Source organism: Natator depressus, chromosome 7 (genome assembly GCF_965152275.1).
Source record: "Natator depressus isolate rNatDep1 chromosome 7, rNatDep2.hap1, whole genome shotgun sequence".
NCBI lineage: Eukaryota > Metazoa > Chordata > Testudines > Cheloniidae > Natator > Natator depressus.
In genome coordinates, this window is record NC_134240.1 from 101746670 (window position 1) to 101771978 (window position 25309).

At 42.2% G+C, this 25309-nt stretch overlaps 1 protein-coding gene and 1 long non-coding RNA gene across 2 annotated transcripts in view; one reads left to right on the plus strand and one right to left on the minus strand.

Moving 5' to 3' along the window:
* Positions 1-3411, plus strand: part of C7H10orf90 (chromosome 7 C10orf90 homolog) — a 92846-nt gene extending 89435 nt beyond the window's left edge. The window contains exons 8-9 of the mRNA XM_074959169.1: positions 802-901; positions 2575-3411. Of these exons, the coding sequence (XP_074815270.1) occupies positions 802-901; positions 2575-2613 (139 nt within the window). The 3' untranslated portion in view covers positions 2614-3411. The remainder of the gene's footprint in view (positions 1-801; positions 902-2574) is intronic.
* Positions 1-25309, minus strand: part of LOC141991102 (uncharacterized) — a 35742-nt gene that overhangs the window by 1397 nt on the left and 9036 nt on the right. The window contains exons 4-5 of the long non-coding RNA XR_012640333.1: positions 2706-2784; positions 1819-1987 (exon numbers count right to left, since the gene is read on the minus strand). This is a non-coding gene — a long non-coding RNA (uncharacterized LOC141991102). The remainder of the gene's footprint in view (positions 1-1818; positions 1988-2705; positions 2785-25309) is intronic.

Sequence of the window (25309 nt, forward strand, 5' to 3'; positions counted from 1 at the left end):
AAACACTTCTCATAATGTATAAGTCAGAATAGGCTGCTATATGGACTCTGTAGTGCAAAATAGGTTGGGGGGAAAGGAAAGTTTTATAGTCCACTAAACTAATTAAGTCTGAATACTTGTGATTTAGATCAGAATATACACAAAGAGCAGAATTGTTGAGTAGGAAGATATTTGTTACAGAGAGCCTAATCCTGCTCCCACTTGAGTCAGTGGGAATTTTGCCATTGACTGCAATGGTAAAAAGATCAGACCCAAAGTTACTTTTATGATTGTAACCAAGAACTGCAATTACATTAAGAATTGACTATTTTGTTTTCTGGTGAAAGGGTCACAGTGACAGTGAGAAAAATCTTATCAGTTAATATAATTATCATTTTATTTTTCTTACACATTTTTGAGCAATCACTGAAGGTTATTGCTTGGAATCTGTATTGTGATATACCTACAAGAAGCTTATGGGACAGATTCTTGTCTCAGTTACACTGCTATAAATCTAGATTATCTCCACTGAGCTCAGTGAAATTACTCCAGAATTGCACAGACATAACTGAGATAACCTGGCCCTCTACTTACAGTTAATCATTTCAGAATAAAGACCATTTCTCAAGTTTCTCAGTTCAAAATCTTTCATTGTGATACCAGTGTTATTGCTAATATATACCTGTATGAAATCAAATTCAGATATTTACAAATGCATAATACCACCAGTGATCACCTAGAAGAATTTTTTCCACTTTGAAAAATTAAGTTAGTGGTGACACTGTAGAATGATCGTAACTTTATATTCTGAATTTATGCCAGGATTTATAACAACTTGCCTGAAGTGAAAAAGAAAGAAGAAGAAAAACAGAAACGAATAATCATACAAAGCAACAGACTACGGGTGGAGGTCTTCAAAAAGGTGATGGTTCCATTGTGAATAGGCATAATTTGGTTATAACTGTGCCCTACTGCATTAAAATCATACCTCTGGTCCCATAACCTCCAAGAAACCCCACTTACCTATCTATCTTATGCATTTCTATAGTAAGCACCTCACAGTCTTTAATGTATTTATCCTCATAACACCTTTGTGAGGTAGGGAAGTGCTATTATTTCCATTATATGGACTGGGAATGGAAGCACAGTGGTTATGTCTACACTGCAACAAAACACACATGGCAGGCCCATGTCACTTGCCTCAGGCTTGTACGGCTCAGGCTACAGGCCTATAAAATTGTAGTGTAGATGTTTGGGCTCAGGGACCCTGTGAGGGGTGAGTCCAGGAGCCCAGGCTCCACCCTGAGCCTGAACATTTACATTGTAGTTTTATAACCTTGCAGCCCAAACCCGAGTCAGCTGACAAAGGACAGTCACAGGTGTTTTATTGCAGTGTAGGTAAACATTGCCGGAGAGACTAAGACCCAGATCCTCAAAGGAGAAATCAATGGGAGTTAGGCTTCTAAATACATTTTGAAGACCTGGGTTTAAGTGATTTGCCCAAGGTCACACATGGACATGAATCTGGGTCTGAGTCCCATGCCAGTTCCCTAACCACTGGACCATTCCATTTCACCATTGTATTCCAATACTACTGGTCACACCCTTTTCTCCCCTGGATGGTGGGCTCAAAGGGAAACCCTGTCTCTACACCCAGGTCCAGAGCATCTGGCTCCCATCTCTGGCTAGTAGAAGGAAATGCAAGAGAGGAGGAAAAATTAGTGCAGTTACAAAACAAAGAAAAAGAGGAAGAAAAAACAAAACTAAAACAATGCAATATACATGTTAAATGATAATAAAATGAGTAAATTTATGAAATAATGAATCCAAATTCCTTACCTCCTCAAGAGCCACTAGTCAAAGATGTCAGAGTTCATGATCCCCAAACCTCCAGATCCAGAGTTGCTCTGGCAGGTGTTTATGGGGAAACTGGTGACTCTCTGCCATGAATTTGCAAAACCAAGGATTTAGCAGGGTGTAGGCTCATGGTTCGTGTGATGCCTCTGTCCTGCAGAGAGATCAAGTATCCAATGGAAGAAATGAAAAAATATCAGCAGGTGCAAATAGAGATTATATGCCATAGACATCCCAACCTGTTCCAGGGAGCTTTGTTGGGAACTGTGGGATAGATAGATGCAACACTCCAAAAGCCCTAAAATGTTTGTGAGCGCTGCTGCATGTGGACATGGTGCAATGGGAGAACCAGAGATGAGATGGTTCGTACAGATGATGTGCACAGTTGTATCTTTCAGTTCTCTACCCCTAACTATTTTGACACTAGAACTTTTCAAATATGGAGTCACAATAATTTTTTTTATAATAGGAAGGTATTGTTTATTCACTGCTGTCATACTCAAATATCAACAGTTTTACACACACACACACACACACCCCTGTTGAGGAGAGACCAAACCAGGAACATATGTGGCTGAAGGGTGAAAGTTTCAGAAAGTTTTGAGTGACTGAGGTCAGTAGGTTAGAATGGAAACTGTTAATGCAACCCTTAATTATAGTGGTGACTGTGGCTTCTGCTATGTGTCCCAACCATGCATCCAAATTGTGACCTAACGGTTTGTTCTTATTTTTACCCTCTAGCAACTACTGGACCAGCTTCTTCAAAGAAATACGGAGTGACAAAGGAGGCCATTGGATCTTGAATGTCTTTGACTATTAGATAAGACATAAAATTTAGCATTATCTTAATTACCTGGAAACATCTTTCTTACCTTTAACTCTCTATGTAAAGGAAGATAATTTGTTCTTCAGTAGAATTTGAATGAAAGTTCCAAATAACCAAGAGAGAACCTATAAATGAGAAAACTGCTTTAGGACTATCATCTTATAGTTGGTTTACCCAGGGAAAATAATTTTAAGAAACTTTTATGCAAACATTGGATTATAATGGTATTTATTTTCACCTTTTAAATATATATACCCTTTTAGCAATAGAACTGGGTTTACAAGACCTAGGAAAATTATGTTTCCAAAGTATTCTACTCATTGATTTCCTGAGAGTAAAATCCTAGAAAAATGAATATCATTATTTGTTATGTTTAGAAACTAGCTGAAATGGCGTTACCACAATCATATGAGCAGCAGTTTTAAATTAATGGTTAACGTACCAAAAGGGACCAATATTTTAGTGCTCTGAAGGGAGTTCATTCCTGTTTATGTAGTGAACCCAAATAGCAGGGTTACCTTGTAGAAAGCAATATTTAGAACCTCAGTAATAATACTTTTTACATGTTCTTCACTATTACATATAATTCTGCTTGCTTCTATGAGCATAAAGTATTTAAAGAAATAGCATATTAAGAAGTGGCGCAGACTCATGCAATGTTTTCCACCAAGAAATAAGTGTGTGTAAAGATTACATAATTAAAAACATCTGTAATGTTTCCTCCAACAATATTTAAATCTTTATTTGTACATTTTGGAAGTCAAATCTACCAATTTTTAAATCAAATGGAATAAACAAATATAATAATCCAAATGCGATTTTTATATTCTTATTTCAGAGCATTTATAAAATCATGGCTTAGTATTAATAAAGAAGTCTTCATTGTGCCATAAATTCTACTGTGAGAACAAACTATATAATAGGATTATTATACATTGGGCAAAATTCTCATTTTATGTACACCAATGTAAATCAGAAGTAACTCCATTAACCTTAGTGGAGTAAACTGCTGATTTGTATTCATGTGAAGGAGATCAGAATTTGACCCTTAGCTTCTAAACTCCTAATTTAGATTGAGATTTAGGACCAGATTTTTTTAAAAAGCATCCTCCCTTTTTGCAAGAGCATTTATTTGTATAGACCATTTAGATATCCTCCAGCCTTGCTCATGTGGAACAATAGTAACTTAGTTCACAAGCAGTCTCATTGCAATCTATGGAACTAACTGAAGTAAGTTACTACTCATTGTGAGAAAGGGTAAAGGAGTCTAGTCTTCAATGCACTCATGTGCTTGGTCTCCCACTGACTGAATCCCACATAAAATATCTTTCAAAATTGTTCTTCCCTAGTTTTCTCAGGTCAGTTCCATTCAGGGAGTTTCCAAGGATGAAATCCTAATCGTATTGAAGTCAATGGCAAAATTTCCATTAACTTTCTAGGTTTGAAATTCTGATCCTATTATTTTTCACCCTTGTGATCATACAGTCTTAAATACACTGCTCTGTGATTTCTTGGTTTGACTTTGTGCCCCCCCACCATGGAGTTATATTTGCCCTGGTTATCATGGGAGACTTCAATCACCCTGATATCTGCTGGGAGAGCAATACAGCGGTGCACAGACAATCCAGGAAGTTTTTGGAAAGTTTAGGGGACAATTTCCTGGTGCAAGTGCTGGAGGAACCAACTAGGGGCAGAGCTGTTCTTGACCTGCTGCTCCCAAACAGGAAAGAATTAGTAGGGGAAGCTAAAGTGGATGGGAACCTGGGAGGCAGTGACCATGAGATGGTCGAGTTCAGGATCCTGACACAGGGAAGAAAGGAGAGCAGCAGAATACAGACCCTGGACTTCAGAAAAGCAGACTTTGACTCCCTCAGGGAACTGATGGGCAGGATCCCCTGGGAGAATAACATGAGGGGGAAAGGAGTCCAGGAGAGTTGGCTGTATTTTAAAGCATCCTTATTGAGGTTACAGGGACAAACCATCCCGATGTGTAGAAAGAATAGTAAATATGGCAGGCGACCAGCTTGGCTTACCAGTGAAATCCTTGCTGATCTTGAACACATAAAAAAAGCTTACAAGAAGTGGAAAATTGGAGAAATGACCAGGGAAGAGTATAAAAATATTGCTCGGGCATGCAGGAGTGAAATCAGGAAGGCTAAATCACACCTGGAGTTGCAGCTACCAAGAGATGTTAAGAGTAACAAGAAGGGTTTCTTCAGGTATGTTAGCAACAAGAAGAAAATCAAGGAAAGTGTGGGCCCCTTACTGAATGAGGGAGGCAACCTAGTGACAGAGGATGTGGAAAAAAGCTAATGTACTCAATGCTTTTTTTGCCTCTGTCTTCACGAACAAGGTCAGCTCCCAGACTACTGCACTCGGCAGCACAGCATAGGGAGGAGGTGACCAGCCCTCTGTGGAGAAAGAAGTGGTTCGCGACTATTTAGACATCTGGACGAGCACAAGTCCATGGGGCCGGATGCACTGCAGTGTGCTAAAGGATGCTGCAGAGAGTGCTAAAGGAATTGGAGGATGTGATTGCAGAGCCATTGGCCATTATCTCTGAAAACTCATGGCGATCGGGGGAAGTTCTGGACGACTGGAAAAAGGCTATTGTAGTGCCCATCTTTAAAAAAGGGAAGAAGGAGGATCCTGGGAACTACAGGCCAGTCAGCCTCACCTCAGTCCCCAGAAAAATCATGGACCAGGTCCTCGAGGAATCAATTCTGAAGCACTTAGAGGAGAGGAAAGTGATCAGGAACAGTCAGCATGGATTTACCAAGGGCAAGTCATGCCTGAGTAATTTAATTACCTTCTATGATGAGATACTGGCTCTGTGGATGAGGGGAAAGCAGTGGTCGTGTTGTTCCTTGACTTTAGCAAAGCTTTTGACACGGTCTCCCACAGTATTCTTGCCAGCAAGTTAAAGAAGTATGGGCTGGATGAATGGACAATAAGGTGGGTAGAAAGTTGGCTAGATTGTCGGACTCAACGGGTAGTGATCAATGGCTCCATGTCTAGTTGACAGTCGGTATCAAGTGGAGTGCCCCAAGGGTCGGTCCTTGGGCCGGTTTTGTTCAATATCTTCATAAATGATCTGGAGGATGGTGTGGATTGCAGCCTCAGCAAGTTTGCAGATGACACTAAACTGGGAGGAGAGGTAGATACGCTGGAGGGTAGGGATAGGATACAGAGGGCCCTAGACAAATTAGAGGATTGGGCCAAAAGAAATCTGATGAGGTTCAACAAGGACAAGTGCAGAGTCCTGCACTTAGGACGGAAGAATCTCATGCACCGCTACAGACTAGGGACTGAATGGCTCGGCAGCAGTTCTGCAGACAAGGACCTAGGGGTGACAGTGGATGAGAAGCTGGATATGAGTCAACAGTGTGCCCTTGTTGCCAAGAAGGCCAATGGCATTTTGGGGTGTATAAGTAGGGGCATTGCCAGCAGATCGAGGGACGTGATCGTTCCCCTCTATTCGACATTGGTGAGGCCTCATCTGGAGTACTGTGTCCAGTTTTGGGCCCCACACTACAAGAAGGATGTGGAAAAATTGGAAAGAGTCCAGCGGAGGGCAACAAAAATGATTAGGGGACTGGAACACATGACTTATGAGGAGAGGCTGAGGGAACTGGGATTGTTTAGTCTGCGGAAGAGAAGAATGAGGGGGGATTTGATAGCTGCTTTCAACTACCTGAAAGGGGGTTCCAAAGAGGATGGATCTAGACTGTTCTCAGTGGTAGCTGATGACAGAACAAGGAGTAATGGTCTCAAGTTGCAGTGGGGGAGGTTTAGGTTGGATATTAGGAAAAACTTTTTCACTAGGAGGGTGGTGAAACACTGGAATGCGTTACCTAAGGAGGTGGTGGAATCTCCTTCCTTAGATATTTTTAAGGTCAGGCTTGACAAAGCCCTGGCTGGGATGATTTAGTTGGGGATTGGTCCTGCTTTGAGCAGGGGGTTGGACTAGATGACCTCCTGAGGTCCCTTCCAACCCTGATATTCTATGATATGAAGCCGTGCTTTAAGACAACAAAAATTCTCTCTGTGGCAGACCTAATTTCTCATTCTAATCTTGTGAGAACAGAATATCCTACATTATATCCAAACAGTTCTGACACTCATTTCAGTTCTACAGTCAGGTTATTGTAATAAGTCATAGGCCTTCAGGGAAAAATGCTACCTGATAAAATTTCAAACCACCTGAAAAAGCTGTATAGGTTTAGAGTCTTTGTAACCAAAGAATAAAGTTTAGAATTACTGCCAAAGTTTGCACAATTCCATTTTAAATTTGCACCTGCTTTACAATAAAAGAGAAATTTTGCCATTTGATATTATTCAATTTGGAAAATTCACAGGCTTGATTCTGATTTCAGTAGTTATATACTACTATAGTTCCACTGACTTAAATAGAATTAACCCAGTCACACCGGTGCCTAAGTCTGTATGCCCAAACCCTTATAACTTAAGTAAGGACACTCATTTTATCGCTGAATATTAGATATTACGATTTGTTCCTCAGTTTTGACTAGGCCAGACCAATTTCTGTGTATAGCTTAATCCATCTTTTTAGTCCTAATATGTGAGCTCCAGCAGAACAATATTGTGCCCTCTGCCAGTTGGCAGATAGAAGTCCCTGGTTCACAGTTGATGCATAGAGTTTTACAGGGATCCCCGGGGTCTGATATCTACATAATAGTTCACCAAAGGGTGGCATGTGATGTTCCTACCACAAGCCAAAGGTCCACTGGTCATCATAATTATTGCAAGATGTTTGTACAAGAAATAGTTTGAGATATGCAAAATATTATGTTCCAAAACTGTTGAAGTAAAGTTTGTCACCTAAATTGAGGCAAGCATGAGGGCTAACTCACTCAGCACACAGAACAATGGACATCTGTGGAGACAGGCTATGTTTATAGGCTGGGATAGGTGTGGGCCAGAGGATTTACAGAGACAAAGGAACCACAAGGTAAATCTTTGAAGAGCGGACCTCCTGAGGTAAGAAACAATAGTATGTAACTGCATTTTTTTTTATTTTTTATTTTTAAAAAAGAGGGAGGACAAGATTTTATCCTTCACTGAGGATTAAAAAGGGTTACCAACTTTCTACTCACACAAAATTGAACACCCTTGTCCTGGTCCTGCCCGTCCCCTTCTCCGAGGCCCCACCCCCGCTCACTCTATCCCCCCTCCATCTGTCGCTTGCTCTCCCCACCCTCACTCACTGATTTTCACTGGGCTGACTCAGGGGTTTGGGGGTGTGTGTGGGGGGGGTGAGGGCTCTGGCTGGGGGCACAGCCGAGAATGAAGAATTTGGGGTGTAGGAAGGGGTTCTGGGCTGGGGGGTGGAGCTGAAGCATTTTGGAGCATGGGAGGGGGCTCTGGGCTGAGGCAGGGGGTATGGGCAGTGGGTGCAGGTTCTGGGATGGGGCAGAGAGTTGGGGTGTGGGCTCCGGCTGTGGGTGCGGGATTTGGAGTGCAGGAGGGAGCTCCGGGCTGGGGTAGGGTGTTGTGGTGTGGGGGAGGGATGAGGGTGCCAGCTGGGGATGAGGGTTTAGGAGGGTGCTCCAGGCTGGGATTGAGGGGTTTGGAGTCTGGGAGGTGGCTCCGGGCTGGGGAAGGGGGTTAGGGTGCAGGGGTGTGAGAGTGCTCCTGCTGACGGTTTGGGCTCAGGAGTGGGGTTTGGGATGGGGAGTTTGGGGTGCAGGAGGGTGCTCTGGGCTGTGGTGTTCGGAGGGCAGGAGGGGGAAATCAGGGCTGAGGCAGGGGGTAAGGAGTGCAGGCTCCATGCAGTGCTTACCTCAGGCGGCTCCAGGAAGTAGGGGCATGTCCCCCCCTTGTTCCTACAGGAAGGCACGTCCAGGCGGCTCTGTGTGCTGCCCTGTCCGCAGGCGCCACCCCCGCAGCTCCCATTGGCTGTGGTTTGGGCAATGGGAGCTGCAGAGCTGGCGCTTGGGGTGGGGGCAGCGCGCGAAGCCCCCTGGATGCCCCACACGTAGGAGCTGGAGGGAGGACATGCCGCTGCTTCCAGGAGCCTTGCGGAACCGTGGCAGGCAGAGAGCCTGCCTTAACCCCGCTGCACCGCCGACTGGACCTTGAACAGCCCTGTCAGCGGTGCTGACTAGAGCCGCCAGGGTTGGTTTTCAACTGGGTGTTCTGGTCAAACACTGGACGCCTGACAACCCTACTGAGGAAGCATGCTGACAGCATGGTTGTCTCATGAAAAGAGGGTCACAGTGGCTGTAAAGCACTGGTGAGCACTACTTTATTTGACATGACTGTACCTTGTTAATTAAGTCAAGGCTCTAGAATGCATGTTATGATTTTATATGTAACTGTTTCCATTACTTCTACTTGCTATTACTTGAATCTCTATGCTTTGTTAAATAACCCTATGTTTGATTTCATTATAAACATATCTAAGTGCAGCGGGTTAAGCGGAGTGGTGAGCTGAGGTGGAACTGGTAAGCTGCGGTGTACCTTTTCTTTGGAAAGAGTGAATCTGTCAATACTGTTAGTGTCCAGTGGACCAGGGGCTGGACATTCCAGGGAGACCCTCAGAGGGCTTGGGAGTTGGTGTGTACCTATTGCTAACCTGTAGCGAGACAGTGGCGCCTGCACAGGCCTAGAGGAAAGGGCTTGTGTTGCCCATGGCTGGTGGAGTTGGGGAGTTGACCCCCAGGAGATACAGACAAGGCTTCCTCACACTAAGGGCAGGTGGTAGTGCAGTGCCTCACAAGAGTGGGTACCCCTAGGAAGTGTCACAGTGGCGTTTGCAGTACCTGAACCCCATTTGCTGGTTAACCAAGGGTCACGCTCCAGGAACTTATATACCCGATAAGATAGATATAGATTCAAAAGTGAGAAGGCTGGAAACAGGAAAAGAAAAAGGCTTTGATTTGTTATTTTCTGTTTATTTTGGGTAAGGGAAATAAAACAAGGAAAGGACAGGATGAGTAAGCTGGAGACCTGTGCTAAATATACCAAATTGCATTTGGAAAAACTATATAGAGTGTGGCTTGGAAACTTCAGGGGAAATGGGAGAGGGGATCAGAGCATTACTCATAGACTATGATGAGCATCAGGAAAAAACCTGTTTAATCTACTGATAGTATCTGAGGCCAAAGAGGATGCAGGCTCAGGAAACTAGCCTGGTATAGATTCCAATGCTGCAGCCATGCAGTTAGAGTTGGGCAGAATTCAGCTCCAAAATCTGGAAATTGTGGAGAGAGGTAGAGAGCAGGAAGCAAAAGAGAAAGCCCAGAAAAGGGAGATGCTAGCGGAGAAGTAAAAAGTGGGAGGCAGAGAAAGCAGTGCAAGAGGAGGCCTATCAAGGATTACTGGAACTGGAAGACTGAAAGTGCAAAGCCTGAAGAAAAATGAAATCTTGAATCAGAGGAGTAAAAGCGGTGGCAGAAGCCCAAGAAAGGGAGATGTATTGCATCAATGAATATCTGACCACCTTTAAAAGCGTATGCAGGATATTCACAATCCCTGATGACCAGAGAATGACTGTCTTACTTCAAAACTGACTGGTAAAACTTTACAAGTGTTTAATGACATGGATATAAATTATGCTATGTTGTGTGATCTGTTTAAGGGGTCTGTGTTAAAAAGGTTTCAAAGTATTTCAGAGGCATATTGCCTGACATTTAGAAACTTAAAAGAAAACTTGATTAGTGACAGGAAAATAGGTTTATAAAATGGGGGATTATTTGAGAAAATAGATAAAAAGTAAAGAAGCAGAAAATTATGACAAGTTGGTAGATCTGTTTGCTCCAGGAGCAGTTCTTTGATGTCTGCTCTGATGAGGTGAGAACAACAGTGTAGGGAAAGTCCTCACAACTGTGGAAGAGGCAGTTGATACCACTGACTTATACCTGCAAGCGAGACCATTCATAGAGTGCAGGTCCCAAAGGGAAGAGAAAAACCTTGGCAGAAAAGGGTGTCCCTGGTCTGTTCTTGGGGAAAAGGAGGAAGGGGAGGGGACTAAGAGCACACCACCCCAATACCAATTCCCTACTGGTAACCCTAATTATCAGACTGCAACCCCAGGGGAGGGCCCAAGAAAGTGCTTATTATGTGGGTCCCTTGACCACATGAAGAAACAATGTCCTAGGTATGGGGTATGCAAATACAATGCCCTATCCATCGAGGTTAATGTAGCTAACCTTGAGTCAAAGACTTCAGTGATGGCAGATAGGGCTTAGTTGACCTCCTGGAGGTAGAATTTATCAAAGAGGCCAAGGTAAATGGTAAAGTGTGCCTGGGGTGGAGACACGCTCATGCGCAGATCTCTAGTCAAGAGAGAGGTGATTAATGAGATTGATATGTTCCCAAGGGAAGAGGTAAAACTCCTTTGCGTGGGGCAATTTTGAACCATGGTGCTTTCAGGCAGCATTGAATTAGAGTCGGAAGATTTAAGGGGTACTTTGAATGTGGAGATTCTTAAGAATTTATCATGTGATATATTGATGGGAAATGACTTCAGTCTCCGGAGCTGTTAGCATTGTGACCCATAGCAAGAGGGAATATGTCCCAAACTTCCAAGAAGTAAGGTCTGGGGAGGAAGAGGCAGCTGCAAGAGGAGAGGAGTCCTCTGCAACTTTATCAACAGAAAGCGGCAATAAGAGATGAAGGAGGCGGTGGCCCCCTTACTTGAAACAGCTTTCAGTGCAAGCAAAAGCCAAATGGAGTTTGCTTCAGAACGAAGTGCAGACACCTCCTTGGAGAGCATAAGGGAGGCTACCCCAGTAATGCCTCAGAGAAAGATATCACAAGGGGAGGTTCTTTACAGATGAGGGAAGGATTTACATGGAGCTCCTGGTTTGGAAGAACAGAAGCTTCATGCTGAGTTAATGATGCTAGCCCTTTTGCCGGTCACTTGGGAATGAAGAGGGCATATGAAAGGCTAAAGAAAGATGTATGTTGGCCCAATATTCAAAATGAGGTAAAGGAATACTGCAAGCCTTGTAACTTATGTCAAAAGCAAAAAAAGTATATAGGTCTCTGCAAGGCTCCTTTGCATCCTTTACTATTAGTCAAGGAAGCATTTATCAGGGTTGTTATGGATATCATAGGCCATTACCCAGGCCAGCCCAAAGAGGAAAAAGATTTATATTAGAGGTGGTGGATTTTGCCAACAGGTATCCAGAAGCCGTTCCTCTGTCAAACGTGGAAGCGGAAACAGTTGTTAAAGCACCTTTTTCTATATTCAGCACGGTAGGTTTTCCAAAGGAGATCTTATCGGATCATGGGTCAAATTTCACATTTCAGCTATTTGGTGAGTTGTGGAGGGTAAAATCTGCCCTATATCACCTAGAAAGAAATAGATTAGTTGAGATGTTCAATTGGACCCTAACATTTCTGCTGAGAATGCATGCAAGCAAGAGGGGAAGTGACTGGGATATAATGTTACCCTATCTGTTGTTTGCTTACTGGGAGGTGCTCCAAGAGTCCACCAGTTTTGCCCCATTTCGCATCCTCTATGGGAGAAAGGTCAGAAGTCTCCTGGATTGCTTAAGGGACTCCTGGGAGGGTGGCACTGAAGCAGAGGGGAAAGCCATTTAAACAGGATATGCTGTGCAGAGGACAGAGACAGCCCCTTCTATTGATTTGATGACTGAATGTCATAATGATATCCCCGTAGAGAGCATGGATTTATATGAAATGTTAACCTGGACTGAGGAGAGAGATTATGGCTGTGCTGAAAAGTCACCCTTAGATATTTTCCAGCAGGTCAGGCTCACAAAATGATCCTAAATGGTCCATAACATTTCCGGCTTACAGCCTTTGCACCCAGAAAAGCACACCAAACAACTGATAAAATGATGCAGCAAGTTTGTAAGGAAATAGCAAGCATGCTGGACATGAGAATAATTACAGAGTCAAAACAATCCCAGGGTTTCTCCAGTAGCTATGGTCCCCAAAAAGAACAGGACCATAAGACTTTGTATTAATTACAGAAAGCTTAACAATGGCACAGTTCCTGTTGCATACCTTACGTCCAGAATCAATTATGTGCTAGATGCTTTAGGCAGGGCAAAGTTCCTAAGCACCCTGGATTTAATAAAAGGGTATTAGAAATCCCCTTAGACAGTGAAGCACAACAAGAATAATCCACCTTCATTACTAATTCAATGCTTTGAGTTTAAAGTGTTACCTTTTGGATTAATTAATGCAGGAGATACATTTCAGGTTAATCAAATATTAGTCAGGTTATAGGACTTTGCTCAGGCCAGCACTGATGATATTGTAATCTTTAGTAGTGCCTGGCAAGATCAGAAGGATCATGTGGAGATGGAACCAACGAGACTCAAAAATAGAGTAAGTGTAAATAGGAGGGAAAACTCCTTAATCTATGTTACTGGGTAGGAAGAAGCTAGATTGCCCAGATCCACTGAAAGTAGAATCCACCGTTAACTAGTCTGTACCCCAAACCAAAGTGCAAATCCAGTCTTTGCTATCCCAAGCATTTCTGCCTTCTCTTCCTTTGCTGAACTCTCTCCTTTAGAGCAGGCCTCCTTTCCTCTATTGGCTGCAGCTGTGGGTGCCTGCCTCCTTGCTTGGCAGCTGTATGGAGGTGTGGTCTGTAAACAGGAGAGGCTTTCCTCCCCCTTCTATCTATGCTCAGTTTGGGGTTTGTAGACGCCATTAGAAGCCCTCTTCAAAAAGATCTTCTGACAAAGGTGGTGTCATAACTGTACAGCTAAGGATAGCCTAGAATTCCTCCTTACCTGTAAGGCGTTAAGAAGCTCAAATAACCTGGGTGGCACCTGACCAAAAGGACCAATGGGGAAAGAAGATACTTTCAAATCTGGGTGGAGGGAAGGCTTTGTTTGTGCTCTTTGTTTGTGTGTTCTCTGGGGAAGCAGAGAAGCATCAGAGCAGAAAACTCCTTCTTCCAAAATCATTCTAAAATGAGTCTGAATATTGCAAAAAGAGTAAGAAAATAAGGCAAGGCATGTTAGATTATCTTTTGTTTTTAGCTGGTGAATTTTCCATGTGCTAAGAGGCAGGTTTATCCCTGTTTTTTGTAACTTTAAAGTTTTGTCTAGAGGGGAATCCTCTGTGTTTTGAATCTGATTACCCTGTAAAGTTACCTTCCATCCTGATTTTACAGAGGTGCTTCTTTTAATTTTTTTTCTTTATAATAAAGTTCTGTTTTTTTTAAGAATCCGGTTTACCTAATTGGTTGGTATATTATTCTCAAGCCTCCCCAGGAAAGGGGGTGAAGGGGCTTGGGGGAGGATATTTTAGGGAACAGGAACTCCAAGTGGTCCTTTTCCTGAATCTTTGTCTAACTCACTTGGTGGTGGCAACAGTACCCATCCAAGGATAAGGAAGGATTTGTGCCTTGGGGAAGTTTTTAACCTAATCTGGTAGAAATAAGCTTAGTGGGTCTTTCATGCAGGTCCCCACATCTGTACCCTAGAGTTCAGAGTGGGAAGGGAATCCTGACAGGTGGTTTGGTCTACAGCCTGTTGGGGGGGCTTTAATAAAGTGAAAAGAATTCTGTCAGAGAAACTGGTCCTAGGCAGTCCAAACTTTGATAAGGTATTTGAACTCTGTACTGGTGCCTCTAAAGCAGGCCTGGGGGCCATGTTAATGCAAGCAGGCAAAGGCAATAAAAAGCATCCTATTGCTTTCTTAAGTAAAAAAAGTGGTTCCCACTGAACAACATTACTCTATAATAGAAAGAGAATGCTATGCACTTGTGTGGTCTGTCAGGCATGTAAGGTCTTCCCTATTCAATAGGAAGCTCAGAGTCCTAACAGACCACTTTCCACTGGTTTTTAATTTTCACATTATTCAGAAAGGGGACAAAATTAAGGCTGCACAATGTTTTAGGTGTGCAGGATATAAAGGCTCTCAATGATGTTGGCACCAACAGTTTTATCTGAAAAGAATACATCAGTTAGGGCCAAAATCATGACACCATAGGACACCAAAGGTTATGGTATTCTGGGCATGTATTTTAAACTAATAATTTCTTGTATGTGTCTGTGCAAGACAATAGTTACTTACTAGAATTTACTTAGCTGGTCTGATATATCAGTAGACTCTCTGCGTAAAAGGACTTGCTATTAATTTTGTTGCTTACTTGAGTATCTGAGATTTGGTTACATTAGTCTAATGAATTCTGCTATGGAATCAATTTACAAGCAAAACAAAATGGCAAAGGGGGAGAATCTTTCTGGTGACTCTGTTCATAGGAAGCTGTTCCATGCTACATCATCAGTAGTCACAGGAACACCAGGGCTGAAGATCAGCAAGCTTGCATAAAGATGCATAAAGATGTTTAACCTCTATGACTTCAATAACAAATAAAACCTTCCACTTATTCTGATAGAGTGGGTAATCGTGTGTTCAAATGGATTTCCCACCTACTTGTTCACTGATAGAATAGATAGTTACACATGTATCTCAATGTACAATACGTCATCTCTCATGTAATGTATCAAGTTATGTGACATGAGTCTATATAAGAGAGACAAGATTGGTCCGTTAAAAGATATTGCCTCATTCACCTTGTCCCTCTCATATCCTGCGACCAACATGGCTACAACAACACTGCAAATAAGTCTGCATCGTTCACTACTCAATAACCTTTTCGTTGACTTCTCTTCAGGCAGATTGAATGCTTTTGAGGTGGATTTTTTCCTCTGTTGCTCTCTGTCTTGACTTGTTTGTGATTTACAAACAGACCAGGAGGTTTCTCAGATATCAGCCACCCTTAGAAGTGATTGGTTTAAATATTAAATACTATTGTCACATTTGGCATTCTTCAGTTTGAAAACTGACAAAATAAGATGCAAGAGCTATGCTTTAGTGTTTGGTACAAGGGAAAAAATCAACGTAAAATTAGACATGCAAAATCTGTCAGCTATATTCCTATTTATGGACAAGCAAAAATTAAGAAGCCAAATTCTGCAATTGGACATAAATATGCAACTATCATTAAAATTACTGGGAGCTGATTGAGAAAGTTGAGGAAACAACTATAGGGTCATCCATTTTGGATCTGGCTTTGATCAACAGGGATGAATTAGTTGCAAATAGAAAGGTAGTTGGGAACTTGGGAGGAAACCATCATAATCTGATAGAATTAAATATCCAATGGAAAGGAGGACACGAGAAGAGCAAAACAAGGACACCGCACTTCAGAAAGGCAGATTTCAACTGGCTCAGAGAAATAGTAGGCAACAGCCCACGGAAAGACCAATAATGGAAAAAAGGAGTAGAAGGGGACTGGCAGTTCTTAAAAGATGTAATGCTATAGGCTTTACATCATGCTATTCCGACATAGAGGAAAGATAAGAAGAGCCACAGGAGGCCAATGTGTCTGCACAAAAAGCTTTTTAGCTATCTAAAAAACAAAAGGGATACATACAGGAAATGAAAGGAGGAGCATGTCACCAAGGAAGTACACATGGGAATAGCGTGAGTGTGTGGGGACAAAATCAGGAAAGCCATGGCATGGAATGAGTTACAGCTGGCAAGAAATGTTAGAGACAAGATGAAGGGGTTCCTCTAGGGTTGCCAACTTTCTAATGGCACAAACTCAAACACCCTAGCCCTGCCCCTGCCCTGCCCCTTCTCCCAGGCCCTGTCCCCGCTCACTCCAGTTCCCCTCCCTCCACCTCTCGCTCTCCCCTACCCTCATACACTTTCACCAGACTGGGGTAGGAGGTTGCAGTGTGGGCTGGAGGGTGGGGCTGAGGGATTCGGAGTGTAGAAGGTGGCTCTGGAATAAGCCCAGGGAAGGGGGTTGGGGTGCAGGAGGGGCTCTGGGCTTTGGGATGGAGTTTGAGTGTGGGAGGGGGCTCCGGGTTGAGCCTGGGGCAGGTGGTTGGAGTGCAGGAGGGGGTGTGGGCTCTGGGAGGGAGTTTGGGTGCAGGGGGTTGGGGTGTAGAAGAGGGTGAGGGCGGGTGGCGCTTACCTTGGGTGGCTCCCAAAAGCGACTGGCACCGGTTCCTAGGTGGGGGGGAGGGAGCGCCGCACACTGCCCCTGCCCGCAGGCACAGCCTCCGCAGCTCCCATTGGCTGCAGTTCCTGGCTAATGGGAGCTGTGGAGGCGGCGCTCGGGGCGGGGGAAGCTCACGGAGATTCCTTGGTCCCCCCACAGGGGCCGCAGGGATGGTGCCGGCTATTTATGGGAGTGGCACGGGCAAGGGCAGGCAGGAAGTCTGCCTTAGCTCCGCTGGGCTGCTAGACTGTTAGCGCCCAAAATCTCCTGGTTTGGCTGCAGTAGCCTCTGGGAAATAAGGCCTGATTCCGGGAGACTCCCGGCAAAACTGGGTTGACAACCCTAGGTTCTTCAAATATGTCAGACAAAAAGAAAGATCAAGGATGTTGTGGGTCTGCTGCTCAATGGAGAAGGTGAACTGGTAACAGAGGATGGTAGGAAGGCAGAACGGCTCAATTCTTCTTTGCTTCAGTCTTCTCACAAAAAATAACATATAACTGGATGACTAGTGAAGTTACCATCGACAATAAAGGGGAAGGGATGCAGATTGGGATAAGTAAAAAACATGTCAGAGATCTTCTGACCAATTTGAATGAATTCAAATCAGCGGGACTGGATGCTATTCACCTAAGGGTACTGAAGGAATTAGCTGAAGAAATCTGAGTCTCTGGCAATAATATTTACAAACTCATGGATGACATGAGAGGTCCCAAAAGACTGGAGAAGAGCTACCATAGTGCCCATCTTTAAAAAGGGGGGAAAGGAGGAGCTGGGGAACTACAGACTAGTCAGCCTGACTTCCATACCTGGGAAGCTACTAGAGCAATGAATAAAACATTCAATTTGTGAATACCTGGAGGATGAAGGGGTGATCACTAGCAGCCAGCATGGATTTACCAAGAACAAATCATGCCAAATCAGCTTGATTTCCTTCTTTGACAGAGTAACTGATTTGGTGGATGGGGGAATGCGGTAGACATAGTATACCTGGACTTCAACAAGGCTTTTCACACAGTCCCATTGGCCATTCTGATAAGTAAGCTGGAGAAATGCGGGCTTGACAGAGCTACCAATGAGTGGATACATAATTGGTTAAACAACTGCAAACAAAGAGTAACTATTAATGGAATGATGTCGGATTGGAGGGAGGTCTCAAGTGGGGTTCCACAGGGAGCTGTTCTATGTCTGGTGTTGTTTAACATCTTTATTAATGACCTGGATATAGGTATGGAGAGGATACTGATCAAGTTTTCAAATGAGATAAAGCTAGGGTGGGGTTGCCAATACTGTGGAGAATAGAGCTAAAATTCAGAGGAATCTTGATAAATTGGAGAACTGGGCTATAGACAACAAAATTAAATTCAACAAAGACAAATGTAAGGAGCTACACTTCAGGAAGAAAAACCAAATGCACAAATACCGAATGGCGGAAAACTGGCTTGGCAGCAGCACTGCTGAGAAGGATCTGGGAGTTGTGGTGGATCACAGCCTCAACATGAGTCAGCAATGCAATGCTGTTGCAAAAAAAGCAAATGCAATTTTAGGTTGCATTAACAGAGGCATAGCATGCAAGTCATGGGAGGTGATAGTACTGCTCTATTCAGCACTCGTTAGGCCTCAGCTGGAGTACTGTGTCCAATTTTGGTCACTAATGTACAGAAAGGATGTAGAGAAACTGGAAAGGATCCAGAGGCAAGCAACAAAGATGATCAAAGGGATGGAATGAAAGTCATATGAGCAAAGGCTGAAGGAACTGGGGATGTTTAGTTTGGAAAAGAGGAGATTAAGTGGGGACATGATAGCAGTCTTCAAATACTTGAAAGGCTGCCATAAAAAAAGATAGAGTAAAGTTGTTCTCTTTTGCCACAGAGGGCAGGACAAGCAGCAACAGGTTCAAACTACAGCATAGCAGATTTAGATTAAATCTCATGAAAAACTTCCTAACTGTAAGAACGATAGCACAATAGAACAGACCGCCTCAGGAGGTTGTGAAAGCTTGTTCACTGGAGGTTTTCAAAAGGAGGCTGGATAGCCATCTGTCTTGGATAGTTTTAGATGCAACAAATTCTGCATCTTGACAGAAGGTTAGACTAGATAACCCTTGTAGTTCCTTCTGACCCTATAATTCTGAAATTTGGCCCTACAGGACTATTTTCCTGATGGGCAAGGGATTGTCACATGCCACTACTCCTGGTTAGTGTTACCAGGCCAAATTCTGCTCTCAGTGACATCTCAGTGCATCCATGTCCCTAAGAGTATGATTTAGCCCAAAGAGTGTCACCCGTACAAATATCCTTCATATTGATGGGAGAATATACATATTTAATACTGAAATAATTGTTCAATGAGTCCTGCAAAATATTTTTAGAGTATGGTGCATAAGAGAAGATAGGATTTCGCTTCATAACACAACCTTGCCTTTTTGTATAGCCTTGACATTCTTTCTAAAAGAGAGAAGCCTATTTTGGTTGTCTGTCATGGCAGCACTACTAGCTGACAATAGAATAATATTTGATTCCATTTTGTAAGTGAAAATCCTTTACCAACCAAACCTACTGGAAATATTCCGTGTTTTAGGAGATCAGGACTCCAGCCTCCAGCTCACATCTGCTTGGCTATGACAAGGCTGTTGAAAGAAGTATACCAAGTGGAACCATCTCTTGTTCTATTTTGGAGGAAAAACAAATCCTATTTCTCAAGAATCTTGAATCTCTTTTTCACTAGTTCTGTTTGGCTCTTTACCAAAGCTGTAGGAGGTAAAATTGCTCGATATCCATTTTCGATATCCTACAAAATCAGATAATGATGTGTATCATCTGTCTAGCAGATGATGAATGAGAAAAGAAGAAGTAAATGTACCAATGTGCTCATCGTACATGCAATATAAAACACTAAACAGAATTGTTCTACGGTTAGTGTAGTAAAAGCTTTGTTATCCGGCATGTTGGTGGAATGGGGGGTTAGTCAAAAATTCCAGTGAACTAAGAGTTATACTTACGAATGTAGGGAGGGAGTTTGGGTGTGAGAGGGGGTGCGGGGCACAGGCTCTGGGAGGGAGTTTGGGTGCGGGAGGGGGTTTGGGAGAGGGGGCTTGGAGTAGGGGGTTGGGGTGCAGGAAGGGTTTTGGGGTGCCAGATCTGGGCAGCGCTCACCTCAGGCAGCTCCATGCAAGCGGTGACATGTTTCTACTGCTCCTAGGCAGAGGTGCAGTCAGGTGGCTCTGTGCACTGCCTCCGCTCACAGGCGCCACCCCTGCAGCTCCCACTGGCCGTGCCAACTGGACTTTTAATGGCCCGGTCAGTGGTGCTGACAAGAGCTGCCAGGGTCCCTTTTTGACCGGGCGTTCCAGTCGAAAGCCAGACACACCTGGCAACCCTATTGAAGATTTGTATTGGGAGAGATCAGAAATGCCAGTTTCTAGAGCTTTCCGGTTGGTAAAGTGACGAATAACACAGCTTTTACTGTAACTAGAGAAGCAAAATAAATTACTTGTTGATATCACTGTTTCCTTTATAGGAACAAGAAAAAATGAATCCACTAATTACAGAGGCCTTTTTCAGTTTATAAATTAAAAGACACATTTATATGAAGAAACTTCATCTTTTATATATTTTACAATTCTTTTATTGTCAACATTTTACAACAACTGGACATTAATGTGAAATTAAAAAATAATTCCTATGCATTCAGATATTACAGAGATGCTAATAAATGGCCCTGGATTTAATACAATGCTACAATTCACTTTAGAGAGCTCTAGTACAAAATGGCAATGTGTCTGTTGAATGAATTTTAGTCTTATATTCTTTCTTAGGCCCTCTAATGTTGTAATGATATGTAATGCTTTTTAAGAGAAAAGCTCTGAAGATTTATTTTGAAGTCCATGCTTAAGAAATAACCACACGGACAAAGAATGGGGAGAAAGTTGCAATTTTATAGCTTTATTTCACATTTGGCTTTGCTGTTCTTACCTTTTAGACTTTTTAGTGCACTGAAATAATTGAAATTGTATTGTGCCTGATATCACTAAAAAGGTATTACCCTTTCACTCGTGTTAAAAATACAGGATATTCTTACCACCCTCCCATTGATGTCAGGGAGGTTTTACAGCCTTCCAAAGATGTGAGTGAAAGGGAATTACCAGTGTGTTCTCTGCTGACGATTTACAGAGAAATAAACCAGTATTTAAATATTATATCCACATTAGTTCTTCATGACTAATGTTATTACAATGCATACGAAAGGAATTAGTAATGAATACCCACTTAGTGTAAAGTGTTGCCAAATACATACTTAACTTGTAATGCTACTGAGAGCACATATATAATTTTTGTATGTTACTGTGTAAAAAATATAATTTTGAGGACTAGCTGGTCTTAAATGTAATTATATAATGGCATATGTTAAAGTGCATGGAAGATATACAATTATGGGTTAAATGTTCTATCAAATATTATCAGCTGATGTTACAAAAAAGCCAACTTTTTACTTTCGAGCTTTTAGTTTTGCATATTTCACTTGCTTTGTCTATGGTCTGAAGGATGTGAGAGAAAGGTTTGATTCAGATAGTAATCATCAGGAAACCACTAATACCACCAATAATAAAAACAATGATACCCTACTCTTCATTTCATCCCTAACCGGAGATACAGACATTTTTCTTAACACTCACATCACATACACAGCAATGCTTTTTACTGAGTACTGCATGAAGGGTAATTTCTTCTTTTTCATTATAGTGACAAATTTCTCTATGGGATTTAATATTTTTAGAAAAACATTGTTCATTGTCCCAATTTTTGGTCATCTTATGAATTATTGTATTGCTTTCTGATTGTGCACTGCAGAGGATTACACGAGCACAGTAGGAAAAAAAATCTGATTTAATTATACTTTTGCCCTGGCTTAATACTTCTGTCTCTTATCCTGGGAAAGCTTTAAAAAAAGTAATTTTATTTAAATCATCAGAGACACAGTAACATTAAAATGAGTGGAAATAACAGAGACTAAAAGTGTTAATTTTTAAAGTCTGATTAAAGGAAGGAAAATTAAAAAAAAAATTTTAAATGGTGTCAAATAAGGAGACTTACTTATTTGGGGACCAGCAAGCATCTGAAAGTGAAATGTCTGAATAAAAGGCTCCTGGAGAAGAACATCCTCCCTCTAGATAGGTAGGCTTCTGTCAAGTGGATACGAAAATTTAAAGTGCTTCTCCCCAGCACCCCAATAGGCTCAAACTGCACATTTGTTGCCCTGCCAGTCTAATAAAAGTAAATAATAATATCTAGTTCTTATAGCCTTTTTTCATCTATAGATCTCAAAGCACTTTACCAAGAAGGTCAGCCTTATTATCCCCATTTTACAGGTAGGGAAACTGAGGCACAGGGCAATGCTGTGACTTGTCTAAGGTCTCCCAGCAATCCAATGACAGAGGTGGGAATAGAACCCAAGACTCCTGAGTAACAATCCAGTGCTTTATCCACCAGGCACTGCTGCCCCAGTGGGGTACTATGTGGTGAGTACAGTCTGTTCCTGACCTGTGGCAACAAGTTTCATGGGCTTCTCCATCCCAGGACAGAAAAGCACTGGGGTGGAACAAAGCACTGAGGGAACCAAGGAGGCAGTGGAGAAGCTGCAAAAGCCCTGGGCTAGGTCGAGGAAACACACTGGTTTTGGGATCCTGGTTTTGGACTAATAGTGTGAGTTGGAAATAATTCTTGCATGTTTTAAAATCCACATTAGTGCACTGGTGTGAAAACAGAGTAGAAAACAGATGAAGACAAATTGACAGGCCTGATCCATTCAGGGTCCAGCCCATTTCTCTACAGAACCTTGGTTTGGGGGAGTCACTGCTTTCTTTAGCAGTGGTAGTTTGGTATAGGACAGAGGAGGAGCTAATCTATAGCAGGCGGGGACTAAAGCCAGACTTTTGCATGGCAGAGAAGATTGTGACCAGGGCTGGGGGAGCTGGGCTATTGCATAACCCTATTGTCTGCAACAGCCCACTCTAGAAACAGGGCCAGTTCAATGCTGTGTCCTCCTTAACTTCCTGTCCTAACAACTCCCAGTTCTCTCTTCCAGCAAGCAAAGTAGGGTTCAAGCTGTGCTGTTCTCTGGCTCTCTTTTCCTGTAGGAGGATAACTAGCAACTCTTCAGGTGGGTCTGATTTGTTTGTTTGATTGACTGAAGGGGAAGGAGCTGCAAAGAGAAAGGAACAGGTAGGTGGGTCAAAACCCATGATTCTCTGGCCAAAACATAGCCCTTTGGATTTTTTTCTAAATACAGTCTTGTGGCAGGTTGATGGACAAAGCAATCACAATTTTTTTTCCTTCCTGCAAACCAGTCTTCCCTCATCAGTATAATAGAGGGACAGGTCTGAGAGAGTATAAAGTTATACAAAGCAACAAACAATTTTCCAGAATACTGTGACAAATCTGATGAGACAGAATTTACCCAGTATCTCATATGTCATGGCTACTGTGCTGAAAAGAGAGTCCATCAATTATTATAACAGATTTGATTAAGAAAATGGCAGTACAGGAAAAAAATGATGGGAATTTAGAGAAGCATATAAGTATTTTATTGAGACAGCTTAGGCTTTGAGAGACAAAAGATTTATGGAGATAAATATACAGATGTGTAGCAGGATATTAAAACAGAAGACAGTATAAATGTTTTGAAACAAATCTGTTGCTTTTTCACAAGAGGCTGGAAGAGGAAGGGAAGTGATATTTCAAAGATTTTAATTCTGTACATAATGAAATTGAGAGCTATACTTGAAGGATCAGCAGTGATTTAAAGTTTTAAAGTCCAGTAGTTAGAGATATCCAGGTGGAACAGGGCAACAGAGACAGTGTGAGAACTTGATGGGGGAAATGGCTCCAAGATTCCAGGCTTGCACTGCTGGTAGCTAAGCTTGTGAGAATGATAAAATACCCAACTCCTTGGAGTAAAAGTGATACTGTGACAAGGAAGGAGTATGCATCTTTTGATATCTCTGCCAAGGGACTGTGGAGTTACAATACACCCTCTCCCATGAGTGCTCCTAACAAGAAGCACTACTAAACTGGGGTTTTTTACAGGGCTGGGAGAGAGGGGAGAGTCAAATCCCCACAGGGCTTTTCAGTCTTCTCAAGGAAGAATTCTCAGCAGGGAAGTGATTAGGTGCAGCTGAAACTAGTTAGGCTCAGAATTGTATTAAGAGACTGGGTTGCTGTAATAGAGAAGAGAAAGGAGTTGTTGTTTAGGGGCTGTGGCAGAGAATTTTAGAGGTAAAAGTGCTGGCTTGTTTATGTCTGTGTTTTTTTTAATGAGTGAGGGTTTATGCGACAAGAAAAGGATGTGGTTGGAGATTTTGTAAGGTTTGGATTTATGTTTTAATTATATGAAAAACTGATGGTGTCTTTCTGTTTTGGTTTTAAATAGCTTTGAAGTCCTAGTGAGGTGGGTTTATTTGTTTCCTTATGTTAGAATATAGTTTCCTGCAAACTCTCTCTTCAGCTTCTCAGACTCTGGTTCTGTTCCATTCAGCTATAACAATTCTAACGTATCCTCCCTGTTAGGTAACATACAGAGCTTTATCAGAACTGCTTTAAGAAATTAAGCTTATTGTGTTGCCTCATAGCTAAAGGTGAGTTAGTCTAGAGAAAAGGCAAGAAGTATCAAGCTCAACAACTTTTTTGGGGGGTGGGGGATGGGAATGAGGTATTATAAGAGCTATACCTCATGTCCTGGCTGTTCTGATTTGAAATTATGCTTGGTAGCAACTTATAAGTGCTGTTTAATGAAAGGTGTTTATTCTTTCAGAGTAAGCCTTAGCTTTGAGACAGGCTGCTGCTAAAAGATTAAAATTGCTGCATCTCATTTTGTTATACATGCATAAATAACTTCAGGATGGCTCTGTTTTATTTATATGTGAAAATAATTTTACAGTGCTTTATGATTTTAATAAGAAACTATGGCCTGGCACATTTCCCCTCTGAAGCTGAGAATGCTGTTGTCTCCTAAAAAAAAACAAAAACAAAAACAAACCCACAATAATAATCGGGTGGTTTTTTTTTTTTAAATACTTAACAGACCAGTCACTCTAATGTTGAGGACATACAATGTCTAGTAGTGAATGTGAATTTGGCACAATAAATTCATTAGAGACTTGAAGAAAATATTAATCATATAGGATCTCTTGGGAGTAGCAAGGCTTTTTACAATAACGACAAACACATGCATAATTCATAGATCATAAGGCAAGAAAAGATCATTGAGATGCACCAGTGTAACCTCCTGTGTAATATTGTTCCTTCTATTAATTCCTGTTAGACCTACAGCATATCTTTTAGAACGACATACATTTGTGACTCAATTAATTCAAACCCCTGCTATACATGTCTGAAAAGGAAATATAGTTGCCAGTGGAGTGAAATGCATTTGTGTTAGTGTCCCTTTAATTATCAACTTCAAGTTTTTGAAATTCCCAGACTACAAAAATCTAGTTTGATTGAGCACCCTTTAAACAATGTCTGAATCTTCCTACATTCCTGAGAAAAACTGTTAATTTTTTTTGCCACCTTGATTATAAATGTTTGCAGCATTGGAGAAACTGAATAATGCCCTAATTGTTAAATGAACTCCATGCAGGCAGCCCCCTGTGCTCACGCAACCCTGTTGAAGCTAAAGGGCAT